Here is a 16,816-nt window from a genome sequence, read left to right on the forward strand (position 1 = left end):
AACTGTTACAGTCGGTACATTAGTTGGTCCATTTCCCAGCAGCACCTTCAGCCCCTACTGAGCATGCTCCCTGAGCGTTACTAACGTCTGTCCCATAGCAACTGTTACAGTCGGTACATTAGTTGGTCTATTTCCCAGCAGCACCTTCAGCCCCTACTGAGCATGCTCCCTGAGCGTTACTAACGTCTGTCCCATAGCAACTGTTACAGTCGGTACATTAGTTGGTCCATTTCCCAGCAGCACCTTCAGCCCCTACTGAGCATGCTCCCTGAGCGTTACTAACGTCTGTCCCATAGCAATTGTTACTGCACCCCTTTTCCACAGGCATTTATCAGGCAAAACAGACCCCTATGAGGGGACTCTCCCTATTGGCTGGCAGCAGTGTGCGACTCAGTAGGTGCCTATGTGGGGGCTCAGTGCTACTTTGTTACATTACAAACAAGTCGGTGCCGTATGTGTCTCCCATCTGGGCTCAGCTTGTGTCTTGGCTCCGAGTCCCTGAGTGCTGAGCCGTGGGCCCCGCGTTGGGTCGGTTACAGGGCAGAACCGGCGCTGGCGGATCAGGTAGAAATACCCGGGGCCCTTACATACTATAACCAGAGGGCCCTATTATATTACATCGTAAAAGTTCAGTGGTTTTAGTTTCCCTGCCACAGCCAAGCTCTCTCTTTGCCTTTCCTCCTAGTGTTTGGCTTTAGTTCCCCTTTATCAGGAAGGATTTGCCCCCCCCCCCCAAGCCTTGTAGCCTGAGCAGCATTATATATATATATATATACAGATATATCTACAGAACTATATTCCATCTGTTTCCCTGGCCTCGTTATTATTCTCGTTACTGGTCACGTGACTCGTTACAGTCCCTAATTGCAGACACAGATGGTGCGGAGCTTTATTGGGATCCTTTCTATTCCCTGTCTCTGTGTTGGGGAGCAGATAGGGGGGGGCACACACGCAATGCATGCTGGGTATGGGCCTCAGTGACTGTTCATGGCTCATAGTGCCCCGGCTGGGAATTTGGGGGCTTCTGGTTGGACGATCATTACTGGGCCCCATTGGTAAATCCGGTGCCAGCGCTACAGAGGGCGGGGCAAATGAGTACCTACTTGCTCTTCCTATTGGATCTCTGTGACTACCGCCTTGGGGAGGTGGAGCTGGAGGAGGAGCCTGGTCCCCCCACCCCAGAGGAACTGATTATGAGCCGCCATGTTTCCCCGGGGGGGGGGCACAGAGACATCTCACTGGCAGCTGTAACCGACTCTATTCATGGCTGATAAATGGTGCATTGATGTGTAACCAGCCCGTCACATCCCATAATAACTGCGCCTGTCACTTCCCTGTCAGCCGCCCATCAGCTCCCACTGTAAACACATAATAACTCCCCCCCCCCGACCGGCCCCCACTCATCTATCAGCCTGCAGCCTGCGTTATACAGGGAACTCTGGGATAATGTACCCCCTACTGTAACTGATAAGGATATGAGCAGTCACTGAGGGGTTCTGTGCCCATATAAAGGCACAAGGCTGCAGGCTGAGTTATACAGGGAACTCTGAGTATCACTCATGTATTATAAGGGATAATGTACCCCCTACTGTAAATGATAAGGATATTAGCAGTCACTGAGGGGTTCTGTGCCCCCCATATAAAGGCACAAGGCTGCAGGCTGAGTTATACAGGGAACTCTGAGTATCACTCATGTATTATAAGGGATAATGTACCCCCTACTGTAACTGATAAGGATATGAGCAGTCACTGAGGGGTTCTGTGCCCATATAAAGGCACAAGGCTGCAGGCTGAGTTATACAGGGAACTCTGAGTATCACTCATGTATTATAAGGGATAATGTACCCCCTACTGTAAATGATAAGGATATTAGCAGTCACTGAGGGGTTCTGTGCCCCCCATATAAAGGCACAAGGCTGCAGGCTGAGTTATACAGGGAACTCTGAGTATCACTCATGTATTATAAGGGATAATGTACCCCCTACTGTAAATGATAAGGATATTAGCAGTCACTGAGGGGTTCTGTGCCCCCCATATAAAGGCACAAGGCTGCAGGCTGAGTTATACAGGGAACTCTGAGTATCACTCATGTATTATAAGGGATAATGTACCCCCTACTGTAAATGATAAGGATATTAGCAGTCACTGAGGGGTTCTGTGCCCCCCATATAAAGGCACAAGGCTGCAGGCTGAGTTATACAGGGAACTCTGAGTATCACTCATGTATTATAAGGGATAATGTACCCCCTACTGTAAATGATAAGGATATTAGCAGTCACTGAGGGGTTCTGTGCCCCCCATATAAAGGCACAAGGCTGCAGGCTGAGTTATACAGGGAACTCTGAGTATCACTCATGTATTATAAGGGATAATGTACCCCCTACTGTAAATGATAAGGATATTAGCAGTCACTGAGGGGTTCTGTGCCCATATAAAGGCACAAGGCTGCAGGCTGAGTTATACAGGGAACTCTGAGTATCACTCATGTATTATAAGGGATAATGTACCCCCTACTGTAAATGATAAGGATATTAGCAGTCACTGAGGGGTTCTGTGCCCATATAAAGGCACAAGGCTGCAGGCTGAGTTATACAGGGAACTCTGAGTATCACTCATGTATTATAAGGGATAATGTACCCCCTACTGTAAATGATAAGGATATTAGCAGTCACTGAGGGGTTCTGTGCCCATATAAAGGCGTGAGGCTGCAGGGAACTCATTGCCAGTAGGAGGAGACAGTTAGAAGGAGACGGGTGCAGTCAGGGGAGTGGTTGCCGGGCTACTGGCCGTTTGTTGTGACTCCCAGGGACACGGGCCGGGGCAGGAGTCAGACAGTTGCCGTCGCTCTTGGGTTTCCCTGAGGATCACGTAACCAGAGCGGAGGGGACAGATGGCGAGTAGGAGCGCGGGCACCCTGATCACCCACAATAATGCCACCTACATCCCACCGGCCCTCATGCCTGGGTAAGCCTCTCACTGGGTGTGGCCTCAGGGTTAACCCTTCTCTTACTGGGACAGATTAGACTTCCTTTCAGCCTCAGATAAGGCTTTTCTACAATGAGTCTCTGGCCCACTGAGCTTACAATCTACCTGCCTCCGTGTGTCCTTAAAGGGGATGTTCATCTTTGAGTATGATGTGATGTTCTGATACAATTTGCAATTGGTCTTTTTTTTTTAAAATTATTCTATTTGTTTGGCAACTTTGTTAGCTGGTTGCTAGGGTCCGTCTTACCATAGCAACCAGGGACTTGCAAAGGTCGAGTTGCAGCGAGAGACAGGAATATGAATAGATGAAGGACTGAATAGAAAAAAAAAGAAGGGAAATAATCCAAAAACTGTACAAAACAAATAATGAAGACCAATTGAAAAGTTGCTTGGAAAGTTAAAAAGTTAACTGAAAGGTGAACCGGCCCTTTAAGGGAAAGAGGATTTAGATACAAACTCAGTGTAACCCTAATTAGAACAAGGGGATATTAGAAATCAGTGGCTGCTGTTGTTGGACTACAAATCCCAGCATTCCCAGTCACATTGAATGACTGGAGCAGTAATTGTGTAGTTGTACCTTTAGGCCTGAATCTGGCAAGTGGTGCTAAGGTTTAACCATTTCATAGCAGGGAACCTGTTCTACTGATCTGACTGCAGGGAAACAGCGCCCCCTGGGGGAAACCCTATTCATTCCAGCTTTTTCCTATTACTGTGAGGGGCCTGACCCCCCCCCCCCCATCCCTAGCAATAAATAAAGCCCCGCCCCTGTGACCTACATTTAAACGTGGCCCCCAGGGGACAGATAAGGGCCCCCCCCCTTGGGGAATCCCATTCACAGACACATTAGTGTTCTCTATTGCTATTGTGCCAGTAACAGATGGGACACAGAGGGTAACAGCATGTACAGGGGCCTAATGAGCCTCGGAGAATCTGCCCCCCCCGGGGGTATTATACATTAGTTCTGCCCCGGGGCCCCTGCGTGGGGCTCTAACACTGACAACGAAGCATCTGCTCCCAGCAGCCCCTGGGATAGAGCAGCCCCCTTGTGCTACGGATTGGGGACATTCCTCATGAATTAAGGTCCGGTGATCCAAATTATGGAAAGATCCCTTATGCAGAAAACTCCAGGTATTGGGGATAATAGATCCTACAGCTGCAAAGGGGAATAAGGTTCCTACGGTAACTCCCCTCTCCCACAGCCCCACCTAGTGTTCCCCAACAGAACCACATGGGTCGGTACCTATGTCTCTATATCTGTATTTGTACAGTGGGACCAACAGAACCACACGGGTCGGTACCTATGTCTCTATATCTGTATTAGTACAGTGGGACCAACAGAACCACACGGGTCGGTACCTATGTCTCTATATCTGTATTAGTACAGTGGGACCAACAGAACCACATGGGTCAGTACCTATGTCTCTATATCTGTATTTGTACAGTGGGACCAACAGAACCACATGGGTCGGTACCTATGTCTCTATATCTGTATTTGTACAGTGGGACCAACAGAACCACACGGGTCGGTACCTATGTCTCTATATCTGTATTTGTACAGTGGGACCAACAGAACCACATGGGTCGGTACCTATGTCTCTATATCTGTATTTGTACAGTGGGACCAACAGAACCACATGGGTCGGTACCTATGTCTCTATATCTGTATTTGTACAGTGGGACCAACAGAACCACACGGGTCGGTACCTATGTCTCTATATCTGTATTTGTACAGTGGGACCAACAGAACCACACGGGTCGGTACCTATGTCTCTATATCTGTATTTGTACAGTGGGACCAGCAGAACCACACGGGTCGGTACCTATGTCTCTATATCTGTATTTGTACAGTGGGACCAGCAGAACCACACGGGTCAGTACCTATGTCTCTATAGCTGTATTTGTACAGTGGGACCAGCAGAACCACATGGGTCGGTACCTATGTCTCTATATCTGTATTTGTACAGTGGGACCAGCAGAATCACACGGGTCGGTACCTATGTCTCTATATCTGTATTAGTACAGTGGGACCAACAGAACCACACGGGTCGGTACCTATGTCTCTATATCTGTATTAGTACAGTGGGACCAACAGAACCACATGGGTCGGTACCTATGTCTCTATATCTGTATTAGTACAGTGGGACCAACAGAACCACATGGGTCGGTACCTATGTCTCTATATCTGTATTTGTACAGTGGGACCAAGAGAACCACACGGGTCGGTACCTATGTCTCTATATCTGTATTTGTACAGTGGGACCAACAGAACCACACGGGTCGGTACCTATGTCTCTATATCTGTATTTGTACAGTGGGACCAACAGAACCACACGGGTCGGTACCTATGTCTCTATATCTGTATTTGTACAGTGGGACCAACAGAACCACATGGGTCGGTACCTATGTCTCTATATCTGTATTTGTACAGTGGGACCAACAGAACCACATGGGTCGGTACCTATGTCTCTATATCTGTATTTGTACAGTGGGACCAACAGAACCACACGGGTCGGTACCTATGTCTCTATATCTGTATTTGTACAGTGGGACCAGCAGAACCACACGGGTCGGTACCTATGTCTCTATATCTGTATTTGTACAGTGGGACCAACAGAACCACACGGGTCGGTACCTATGCTATGTCTCAATATCTGTATTAGTACAGTGGGACCAACAGAACCACATGGGTCGGTACCTATGTCTCAATATCTGTATTTGTACAGTGGGACCAACAGAACCACATGGGTCGGTACCTATGTCTCTATATCTGTATTTGTACAGTGGGACCAACAGAACCACATGGGTCGGTACCTATGTCTCTATATCTGTATTTGTACAGTGGGACCAACAGAACCACACGGGTCGGTACCTATGTCTCTATATCTGTATTAGTACAGTGGGACCAACAGAACCACATGGGTCGGTACCTATGTCTCTATATCTGTATTTGTACAGTGGGACCAACAGAACCACATGGGTCGGTACCTATGTCTCTATATCTGTATTTGTACAGTGGGACCAACAGAACCACACGGGTCGGTACCTATGTCTCTATATCTGTATTTGTACAGTGGGACCAACAGAACCACACGGGTCGGTACCTATGTCTCTATATCTGTATTAGTACAGTGGGACCAACAGAACCACATGGGTCGGTACCTATGTCTCTATATCTGTATTTGTACAGTGGGACCAACAGAACCACACGGGTCGGTACCTATGTCTCTATATCTGTATTAGTACAGTGGGACCAACAGAACCACACGGGTCGGTACCTATGTCTCTATATCTGTATTAGTACAGTGGGACCAACAGAACCACACGGGTCGGTACCTATGTCTCTATATCTGTATTTGTACAGTGGGACCAACAGAACCGCATGGGTCGGTACCTATGTCTCTATATCTGTATTAGTACAGTGGGACAAACAGAACCGCACGGGTCGGTACCTATGTCTCTATATCTGTATTTGTACAGTGGGACCAACAGAACCGCATGGGTCGGTACCTATGTCTCTATATCTGTATTAGTACAGTGGGACAAACAGAACCGCACGGGTCGGTACCTATGTCTCTATATCTGTATTAGTACAGTGGGACCAACAGAACCACATGGGTCGGTACCTATGTCTCTATATCTGTATTTGTACAGTGGGACCAACAGAACCACATGGGTCGGTACCTATGTTTCTATATCTGTATTTGTACAGTGGGACCAAGAGAACCACATGGGTCGGTACCTATGTCTCTATATCTGTATTTGTACAGTGGGACCAACAGAACCACATGGGTCGGTACCTATGTCTCTATATCTGTATTTGTACAGTGGGACCAACAGAACCACATGGGTCGGTACCTATGTCTCTATATCTGTATTTGTACAGTGGGACCAACAGAACCACACGGGTCGGTACCTATGTCTCTATATCTGTATTTGTACAGTGGGACCAGCAGAACCACACGGGTCGGTACCTATGTCTCTATATCTGTATTTGTACAGTGGGACCAACAGAACCACACGGGTCGGTACCTATGCTATGTCTCAATATCTGTATTAGTACAGTGGGACCAACAGAACCACATGGGTCGGTACCTATGTCTCTATATCTGTATTTGTACAGTGGGACCAACAGAACCACATGGGTCGGTACCTATGTCTCTATATCTGTATTAGTACAGTGGGACCAACAGAACCACATGGGTCGGTACCTATGTCTCTATATCTGTATTTGTACAGTGGGACCAAGAGAACCACATGGGTCGGTACCTATGTCTCTATATCTGTATTTGTACAGTGGGACCAACAGAACCACACGGGTCGGTACCTATGTCTCTATATCTGTATTTGTACAGTGGGACCAACAGAACCACACGGGTCGGTACCTATGTCTCTATATCTGTATTTGTACAGTGGGACCAACAGAACCACATGGGTCGGTACCTATGTCTCTATATCTGTATTTGTACAGTGGGACCAACAGAACCACATGGGTCGGTACCTATGTCTCTATATCTGTATTAGTAGAGTGGGACCAACAGAACCACATGGGTCGGTACCTATGTCTCTATATCTGTATTAGTACAGTGGGACCAACAGAACCACATGGGTCGGTACCTATGTCTCTATATCTGTATTAGTACAGTGGGACCAACAGAACCACATGGGTCGGTACCTATGTCTCTATATCTGTATTTGTACAGTGGGACCAAGAGAACCACATGGGTCGGTACCTATGTCTCTATATCTGTATTTGTACAGTGGGACCAACAGAACCACACGGGTCGGTACCTATGCTATGTCTCAATATCTGTATTAGTACAGTGGGACCAACAGAACCACATGGGTCGGTACCTATGTCTCAATATCTGTATTTGTACAGTGGGACCAACAGAACCACATGGGTCGGTACCTATGTCTCTATATCTGTATTTGTACAGTGGGACCAACAGAACCACATGGGTCGGTACCTATGTCTCTATATCTGTATTTGTACAGTGGGACCAACAGAACCACACGGGTCGGTACCTATGTCTCTATATCTGTATTAGTACAGTGGGACCAACAGAACCACACGGGTCGGTACCTATGTCTCTATATCTGTATTTGTACAGTGGGACCAACAGAACCACACGGGTCGGTACCTATGCTATGTCTCAATATCTGTATTAGTACAGTGGGACCAACAGAACCACATGGGTCGGTACCTATGTCTCTATATCTGTATTTGTACAGTGGGACCAACAGAACCACATGGGTCGGTACCTATGTCTCTATATCTGTATTAGTACAGTGGGACCAACAGAACCACATGGGTCGGTACCTATGTCTCTATATCTGTATTTGTACAGTGGGACCAAGAGAACCACATGGGTCGGTACCTATGTCTCTATATCTGTATTTGTACAGTGGGACCAACAGAACCACACGGGTCGGTACCTATGTCTCTATATCTGTATTTGTACAGTGGGACCAACAGAACCACACGGGTCGGTACCTATGTCTCTATATCTGTATTTGTACAGTGGGACCAACAGAACCGCACGGGTCGGTACCTATGTCTCTATATCTGTATTTGTACAGTGGGACCAACAGAACCACATGGGTCGGTACCTATGTCTCTATATCTGTATTTGTACAGTGGGACCAAGAGAACCACATGGGTCGGTACCTATGTCTCTATATCTGTATTTGTACAGTGGGACCAACAGAACCACACGGGTCGGTACCTATGTCTCTATATCTGTATTTGTACAGTGGGACCAACAGAACCACACGGGTCGGTACCTATGTCTCTATATCTGTATTTGTACAGTGGGACCAACAGAACCACACGGGTCGGTACCTATGTCTCTATATCTGTATTTGTACAGTGGGACCAACAGAACCACATGGGTCGGTACCTATGTTTCCATATTTTGTACCTGGGGAAATTATAAACGACTGTTGGTAATGGAGCCCAGTAACGATACAAAGGAAGTTGCACTAATTAACCTCAATTAACAACCCCCCCCCCCCCCCCGCGTGGCTCATTAGCAATTCATGTGGGCGTGGCTGAGTAGACACCAGTGCAGTCTGCGGCAGGCATCTGACCAATCACACAGGATGTGGATTCACTTTGCCCTAAAGGGATAAAAAAAACTCCATTTCCCAGCATCCCCCGCAGCCAGTAGGAAACAGCAGCAGCCCCAGTGACACCCCTGGGCCAAAGAGCTCACATTCCCTTTGACAATAGCTCATGTGGAACCAGGGAAGAAAAGCCTTATTATCCCGGAATAAATACTTAATGGCGGCGGTTACACAATAGGAGCAGGGTAACCTTACCCCCTCAGCCTTGTATTTAGCTGCTCTGTGCTAACGCCACGGCAACGGGGAGAAACTCACATGGCCTCAGGGGGCGGTTCCCCTTTAAATTAACCTTTCGTTATGTCATAGAATGTTCTTACTTTCAATTGGTCTTCATTATTGATTTTTTTTTTTTATAGTTCTTGAATTATTTTCCTTCTTCTTCTATTTCCGGTTTTCAAATGGGGGTCACTGACCCCGGCAGCCAAAACCTACTAACTGGTTGCTAAGGAAATTTGAACCCTAGCAACCAGATAACTACCAAAATTCCAAATTGAAAATTCCAATAATAATTGAAAAGAAACTACAATTGAAAATTATATCATATACAGTATATTGGTGGGCACCATTCCCCAGGGGTCGCCCCATTGTGAGGAGGGAATGGTGCCCACCCATGGGTGCCCACTCCATATGGGACTGTGGGAAAGTTCCTGGGCATGGAGATGGGCAAATTAACTACCCCATGTGTTGCAGGTACCGGGGCCACATCCCCACGGCTTCTTTCACCTACGGCGACACCTATGGCAGCACCAGCGCCCGCTGCTTCCAGGATTTCCGCTCTACGGTTCTGAATTCCAGCCGCAGCCCCTACTGCCAGGGGGGCCAGTTCCCTACGGGCAATGCAAGCGACCCGGCTCTGGTGATTGGGCACAGGGCCCGGGGGTGGGACCGATTCCTGCACTCGCCCAGCTGGTCGCGGTATAACGGGGACTTTAAGCGGGCCCAAGAGCTGACACAGTTCCACAAGGTGGGTAAATGCTCTGAGCAGGAAGCGGCTGTGCCAACTGTGCCAATTGTACTAATGGTGCCAACTGTGTCAATTAATCCAACTGTGCCAACTGTGCCAATTGTACTAATGGTGCCAACTGTGTCAATTGTGTCAATGGTGCCAACTATGCCAATTGATCCAACTGTGCCAAATAATCCAACTGTGCCAATTGTGTCAATGGTGCCAACTATGCCAATTGATCCAACTGTGCCAAATAATCCAACTGTGCCAATTGTGTCAATGGTGCCAACTATGCCAATTGATCCAACTGTGCCAATTGATCCAACTGTGCCAATTGTGTCAATGGTGCCAACTATGCCAATTGATCCAACTGTGCCAATTGATCCAACTGTGCCAAATAATCCAACTGTGCCAATTGTGTCAATGGTGCCAACTATGCCAATTGATCCAACTGTGCCAAATAATCCAACTGTGCCGATTGTGTCAATTGATCCAACTGTGCCAATTGTGTCAATGGTGCCAATTGATCCAACTGTGCCAGTTGTGCCAACTATGCCAATTGATTCAACTGTGCCAACTATGCCAATTGATTCAACTGTGCCAACTATGCCAATTGATCCAACTGTGCCAAATAATCCAACTGTGCCAATTGTGTCAATTGATCCAACTGTGCCAATTGTGCCAGTCTGAGCAAACTCTCTCAAATGGCATTTAGGGCTCTTCAGGTGCCAGGGTCGCCTGGGTCTACAAAACCCAGGTGGGAGGCGGAGCAGTGACATTATGGGGCGGGGTGATGTTGGGGGGCGTGGTCAATTATGTCTGGGGCGGGGTTATGACACAGTGATCTAATAGAGTCCTGCAACCCTATCAACTATTCTTGATGCCAAGACTAGAGTATAAAGGGTTAATAGAGCAGCCAGGGTTCTCATTGGAGGATACAGTCCCACTGATTGGACTATTGGCCCTGGGGGGCTTATTATAGTGCGTTGTTGCTATACAGGGGTAGTTCACCTTTGAATTAACTTTTAATATGATGTAGACCAGTGGTCCTCAAACTAGGGCCGCGGGCCAGATGGGGCCCTCCATGGCCATTTACCCCCCCCCCCCCCCCGGCCCCACTCCCTGCTCCCTAGTTACATTTTCTATTTTTTAGTAGGTTTTTTAGTTTTATTCAGCAGCTCTCCATTTTAGCAGCTATGTGGTTGCTAGGGTCTTATTTACCCTAGCAACCAGGCCAATGGAGACCGATTGAAAATCTGCAAAAGGGCATTCCATAACATACTAAAAGTTAATTTAAGGTGAACCGCCCCTTTAAGTACGGTTGCTGCACTACAACTCCCATCATGCCTTACTGACTAACAGACTGGGGAATGCTGGGAGCTGTAGTTCAGCGCTGCTATGGGAACCTGTATGCCCCCTTATTCCTGTTACTTGGGGGGGGGGGTGTTGGGGCAGATAAATAATATTCAGAAGGTTCAGTTGGATCCAAATATCCCAGAACATTTTGGCATTTGGATCATTTAGACAGGGGGGGGGGGGGCAGAAGGGGCCCCATAACATGAACATAATCAGTAAATGCAGTTTTTGCCCCTCTCTCCCCCTACTTGCCCCTGGCAGGCAGCCGAGCAGCACCGGGACCATTACAGGGACAAATCTGGTTCTGTCCATCAGGTTCCGCACTTTATTGTTCCAGTGAAGAACCCGGAGACCTTCCCGCTGCCCCAGCAAGTGTGAGTATTGCCCTTATTGCCCCCATCATGTGACCCCCCAGCCCATTAGTGGAGTCTGCCTGATGGGCCCAATTGCTTTCCTGCTGATCCAGTCCCCCCTCCACGTATCTGCCCAGTGATGGGGTCTCCTAGTGGGCCCTGCCGACCCCGACCCCTCCCAGGTGCCTCAGCGCCCCCTGCTGGCCCCCCTCCCCCAATAGCACCTAGGGAAGTATGAGATATGCACCCGGAAGGGGGGGGGGGGCTAGTCCGACCCTGACCCCAAGTATTCCCCTTACTGTACTCTGAGTGTATGGCCCCAGGGCCACATGTTCCCCATTAAATGTCTAATGATACATATCATCTTCAGCTTGCACCCCTCCATTTTCTACTTGCACCCCTCTATTTTCTACTTGCACCCCTCCATTTTCTACTTGCACCCCTCTATTTTCTACTTGCACCCCTCCATTTTCTACTTGCACCCCTCCATTGTCTACTTGCACCCCTCTGTTTTCTACTTGCACCCCTCTGTTTTCTACTTGCACCCCTCCATTTTCTACTTGCACCCCTCTATTTTCGACTTGCACCCCTCCATTTTCTACTTGCACCCCTCCATTTTCTACTTGCACCCCTCTATTTTCTACTTGCACCCCTCCATTTTCTACTTGCACCCCTCCATTTTCTACTTGCACCCCTCCATTGTCTACTTGCACCCCTCTGTTTTCTACTTGCACCCCTCCATTTTCTACTTGCACCCCTCTATTTTCTACTTGCACCCCTCCATTTTCTACTTGCACCCCTCCATTTTCTACTTGCACCCCTCCATTTTCTACTTGCACCCCTCTATTTTCTACTTGCACCCCTCCATTTTCTACTTGCACCCCTCCATTTTCTACTTGCACCCCTCCATTGTCTACTTGCACCCCTCTGTTTTCTACTTGCACCCCTCCATTTTCTACTTGCACCCCTCTATTTTCTACTTGCACCCCTCCATTTTCTACTTGCACCCCTCCATTTTCTACTTGCACCCCTCCATTGTCTACTTGCACCCTCTGTTTTCTACTTGCACCCCTCCATTTTCTACTTGCACCCCTCTATTTTCGACTTGCACCCCTCCATTTTCTACTTGCACCCCTCCATTTTCTACTTGCACCCCTCTATTTTCTACTTGCACCCCTCCATTTTCTACTTGCACCCCTCCATTTTCTACTTGCACCCCTCCATTGTCTACTTGCACCCCTCTGTTTTCTACTTGCACCCCTCCATTTTCTACTTGCACCCCTCCATTTTCTACTTGCACCCCTCCATTTTCTACTTCCACCCCTCCATTTTCTACTTGCACCCCTCCATTTTCTACTTGCACCCCTCTATTTTCTACTTGCACCCCTCTGTTTTTTACTTGCACTTGAACTAGTGGGTGGAGCTAGAGAAGTCTAATGGCAGCCTACAGGGGAAGGGGCGGGGAGTCACTGGGACAAGTAACATGGCAGCAGGCGGGGTAAGTAGAACACACGGGGGTAGCTGGGGGTAGTTGGCAGGGGTAAGTAGAACACACGGGGGTAGCTGGGGGTAGTTGGCAGGGGTAAGTAGAACACACGGGGGTAGCTGGGGGTAGTTGGCAGGGGTAAGTAGAACACACGGGGGGTAGCTGGGGATAGTTGGCAGGGGTAAGTAGAACACACGGGGGTAGCTGGGGGTAGTTGGCAGGGGTAAGTAGAACACACGGGGGTAGCTGGGGGTAGTTGGCAGGGGTAAGTAGAACACACGGGGGTAGCTGGGGGTAGTTGGCAGGGGTAAGTAGAACACACGGGGGTAGCTGGGGGTAGTTGGCAGGGGTAAGTAGAACACACGGGGGTAGCTGGGGGTAGTTGGCAGGGGTAAGTAGAACACACGGGGGTAGCTGGGAGTAGTTGGCAAGGGTAAGTAGAACACACGGGGGGTAGCTGGGGGTAGTTGGCAGGGGTAAGTAGAACACACGGGGGGTAGCTGGGGGTAGTTGGCAGGGGTAAGTAGAACACACGGGGGTAGCTGGGGGTAGTTGGCAGGGGTAAGTAGAACACACGGGGGTAGCTGGGGGTAGTTGGCAGGGGTAAGTAGAACACACGGGGGTAGCTGGGGGTAGTTGGCAGGGGTAAGTAAAACACACGGGGGTAGCTGGGGGTAGTTGGCAGGGGTAAGTAGAACACACGGGGGTAGCTGGGGGTAGTTGGCAGGGGTAAGTAGAACCCACGGGGGGTAGCTGGGGGTAGTTGGCAGGGGTAAGTAGAACACACGGGGGTAGTTGGCAGGGGTAAGTAGAACACACGGGGGTAGCTGGGGGTAGTTGGCAGGGGTAAGTAGAACACACGGGGGTAGCTGGGGGTAGTTGGCAGGGGTAAGTAGAACACACGGGGGGTAGCTGGGGGTAGTTGGCAGGGGTAAGTAGAACACACGGGGGTAGCTGGGGGTAGTTGGCAGGGGTAAGTAGAACACACGGGGGTAGCTGGGGGTAGTTGGCAGGGGTAAGTAGAACCCACGGGGGGTAGCTGGGGGTAGTTGGCAGGGGTAAGTAGAACACACGGGGGTAGCTGGGGGTAGTTGGCAGGGGTAAGTAGAACACACGGGGGTAGCTGGGGGTAGTTGGCAGGGGTAAGTAGAACACACGGGGGGTAGCTGGGGGTAGTTGGCAGGGGTAAGTAAAACACACGGGGGTAGCTGGGGGTAGTTGGCAGGGGTAAGTAGAACACACGGGGGTAGCTGGGGGTAGTTGGCAGGGGTAAGTAGAACACACGGGGGTAGCTGGGGTAGTTGGCAGGGGTAAGTAAAACACACGGGGGTAGCTGGGGGTAGTTGGCAGGGGTAAGTAGAACACACGGGGGGTAGCTGGGGGTAGTTGGCAGGGGTAAGTAGAACACACGGGGGGTAGCTGGGGGTAGTTGGCAGGGGTAAGTAGAACACACGGGGGGTAGCTGGGGGTAGTTGGCAGGGGTAAGTAGGACACACGGGGGGTAGCTGGGGGTAGTTGGCAGGGGTAAGTAGAACACACGGGGGGTAGCTGGGGGTAGTTGGCAGGGGTAAGTAGGACACACGGGGGGTAGCTGGGGGTAGTTGGCAGGGGTAAGTAGAACACACGGGGGTAACTGGGGGTAGTTGGCAGGGGTAAGTAGAACACACGGGGGTAGCTGGGGGTAGTTGGCAGGGGTAAGTAGGACACACGGGGGGTAGCTGGGGGTAGTTGGCAGGGGTAAGTAGAACACACGGGGGTAGCTGGGGGTAGTTGGCAGGGGTAAGTAGAACACACGGGGGGTAGCTGGGGGTAGTTGGCAGGGGTAAGTAGAACACACGAGGGTAGCTGGGGGTAGTTGGCAGGGGTAAGTGCAACACACGGGGGTAGCTGGGGGTAGTTGGCAGGGGTAAGTAGAACACACGGGGGGTAGCTGGGGTAGTTGGCAGGGGTAAGTAGAACACACGGGGGGTAGCTGGGGGTAGTTGGCAGGGGTAAGTAGAACACACGGGGGTAGCTGGGGGTAGTTGGCAGGGGTAAGTAAAACACACGGGGTAGCTGGGGGTAGTTGGCAGGGGTAAGTAGGACACACGGGGGGTAGCTGGGGGTAGTTGGCAGGGGTAAGTAGAACACACGGGGTAGCTGGGGGTAGTTGGCAGGGGTAAGTAGAACACACGGGGGTAGCTGGGGGTAGTTGGCAGGGGTAAGTAGAACACACGGGGGTAGCTGGGGGTAGTTGGCAGGGGTAAGTAGAACACACGGGGGGTAGCTGGGGGTAGTTGGCAGGGGTAAGTAGGACACACGGGGGGTAGCTGGGGGTAGTTGGCAGGGGTAAGTAGAACACACGGGGGTAGCTGGGGGTAGTTGGCAGGGGTAAGTAGGACACACGGGGGGTAGCTGGGGGTAGTTGGCAGGGGTAAGTAGAACACACGGGGGTAGCTGGGGGTAGTTGGCAGGGGTAAGTAGAACACACGGGGGGTAGCTGGGGGTAGTTGGCAGGGGTAAGTAGAACACACGAGGGGTAGCTGGGGGTAGTTGGCAGGGGTAAGTGCAACACACGGGGGTAGCTGGGGGTAGTTGGCAGGGGTAAGTAGAACACACGGGGGGTAGCTGGGGGTAGTTGGCAGGGGTAAGTAGAACACACGGGGGGTAGCTGGGGGTAGTTGGCAGGGGTAAGTAGAACACACGGGGGTAGCTGGGGGTAGTTGGCAGGGGTAAGTAGAACACACGGGGGTAGCTGGGGGTAGTTGGCAGGGGTAAGTAGAACACACGGGGGTAGCTGGGGGTAGTTGGCAGGGGTAAGTAGGACACACGGGGGGTAGCTGGGGGTAGTTGGCAGGGGTAAGTAGAACACACGGGGGTAGCTGGGGGTAGTTGGCAGGGGTAAGTAGAACACACGGGGGTAGCTGGGGGTAGTTGGCAGGGGTAAGTAGAACACACGGGGGTAGCTGGGGGTAGTTGGCAGGGGTAAGTAGAACACACGGGGGGTAGCTGGGGGTAGTTGGCAGGGGTAAGTAGAACACACGGGGGTAGCTGGGGGTAGTTGGCAGGGGTAAGTAGAACACACGGGGGTAGCTGGGGGTAGTTGGCAGGGGTAAGTAAAACACACGGGGGTAGCTGGGGGTAGTTGGCAGGGGTAAGTAGGACACACGGGGGGTAGCTGGGGGTAGTTGGCAGGGGTAAGTAGAACACACGGGGGGTAGCTGGGGGTAGTTGGCAGGGGTAAGTAGAACACACGGGGGGTAAGTAGAGAGAGCATATATGCCACACAGCTCACAATCTAATGACCCAGTGGGTGGAGCTAGAGGAATCTCACTGCTATACTGTATATACTGTATATATATATATATTTATCCTGCAGCCTGTGACGCCGCGCTGCCGGGAATACGGAATCGGCAGGAACCCCAGTGGGACGGGCGGCCGTGCCCTGTGATTGGTGCCAAGTGCAGAATATGAAGCAGGGGGCGTGGCCCCAGGAACATCACTGTGGCCCCCCGTGCCCATATAGAACCCCCCCGGATATCTGCTCTCTCATTCGCTCTCTTATAAACCAACCAATCTGCTCTA

At 50.4% G+C, this 16,816-nt stretch overlaps 1 protein-coding gene across 1 annotated transcript; it reads left to right on the top strand.

The window, feature by feature from the left end:
* The first annotated feature begins 2,811 nt into the window (after window positions 1-2,811).
* On the top strand, window positions 2,812-16,816 carry fam166c (uncharacterized LOC100124944). Its single transcript, NM_001102884.1, is given in 4 exon segments — window positions 2,812-2,964; window positions 9,802-10,075; window positions 11,675-11,787; window positions 16,611-16,816. Coding segments are annotated over 4 exon segments (468 nt in total). The 5' UTR covers window positions 2,812-2,890; the 3' UTR covers window positions 16,618-16,816.

This window comes from Xenopus tropicalis, chromosome 5 (genome assembly GCF_000004195.4).
Source record: "Xenopus tropicalis strain Nigerian chromosome 5, UCB_Xtro_10.0, whole genome shotgun sequence".
NCBI lineage: Eukaryota > Metazoa > Chordata > Amphibia > Anura > Pipidae > Xenopus > Xenopus tropicalis.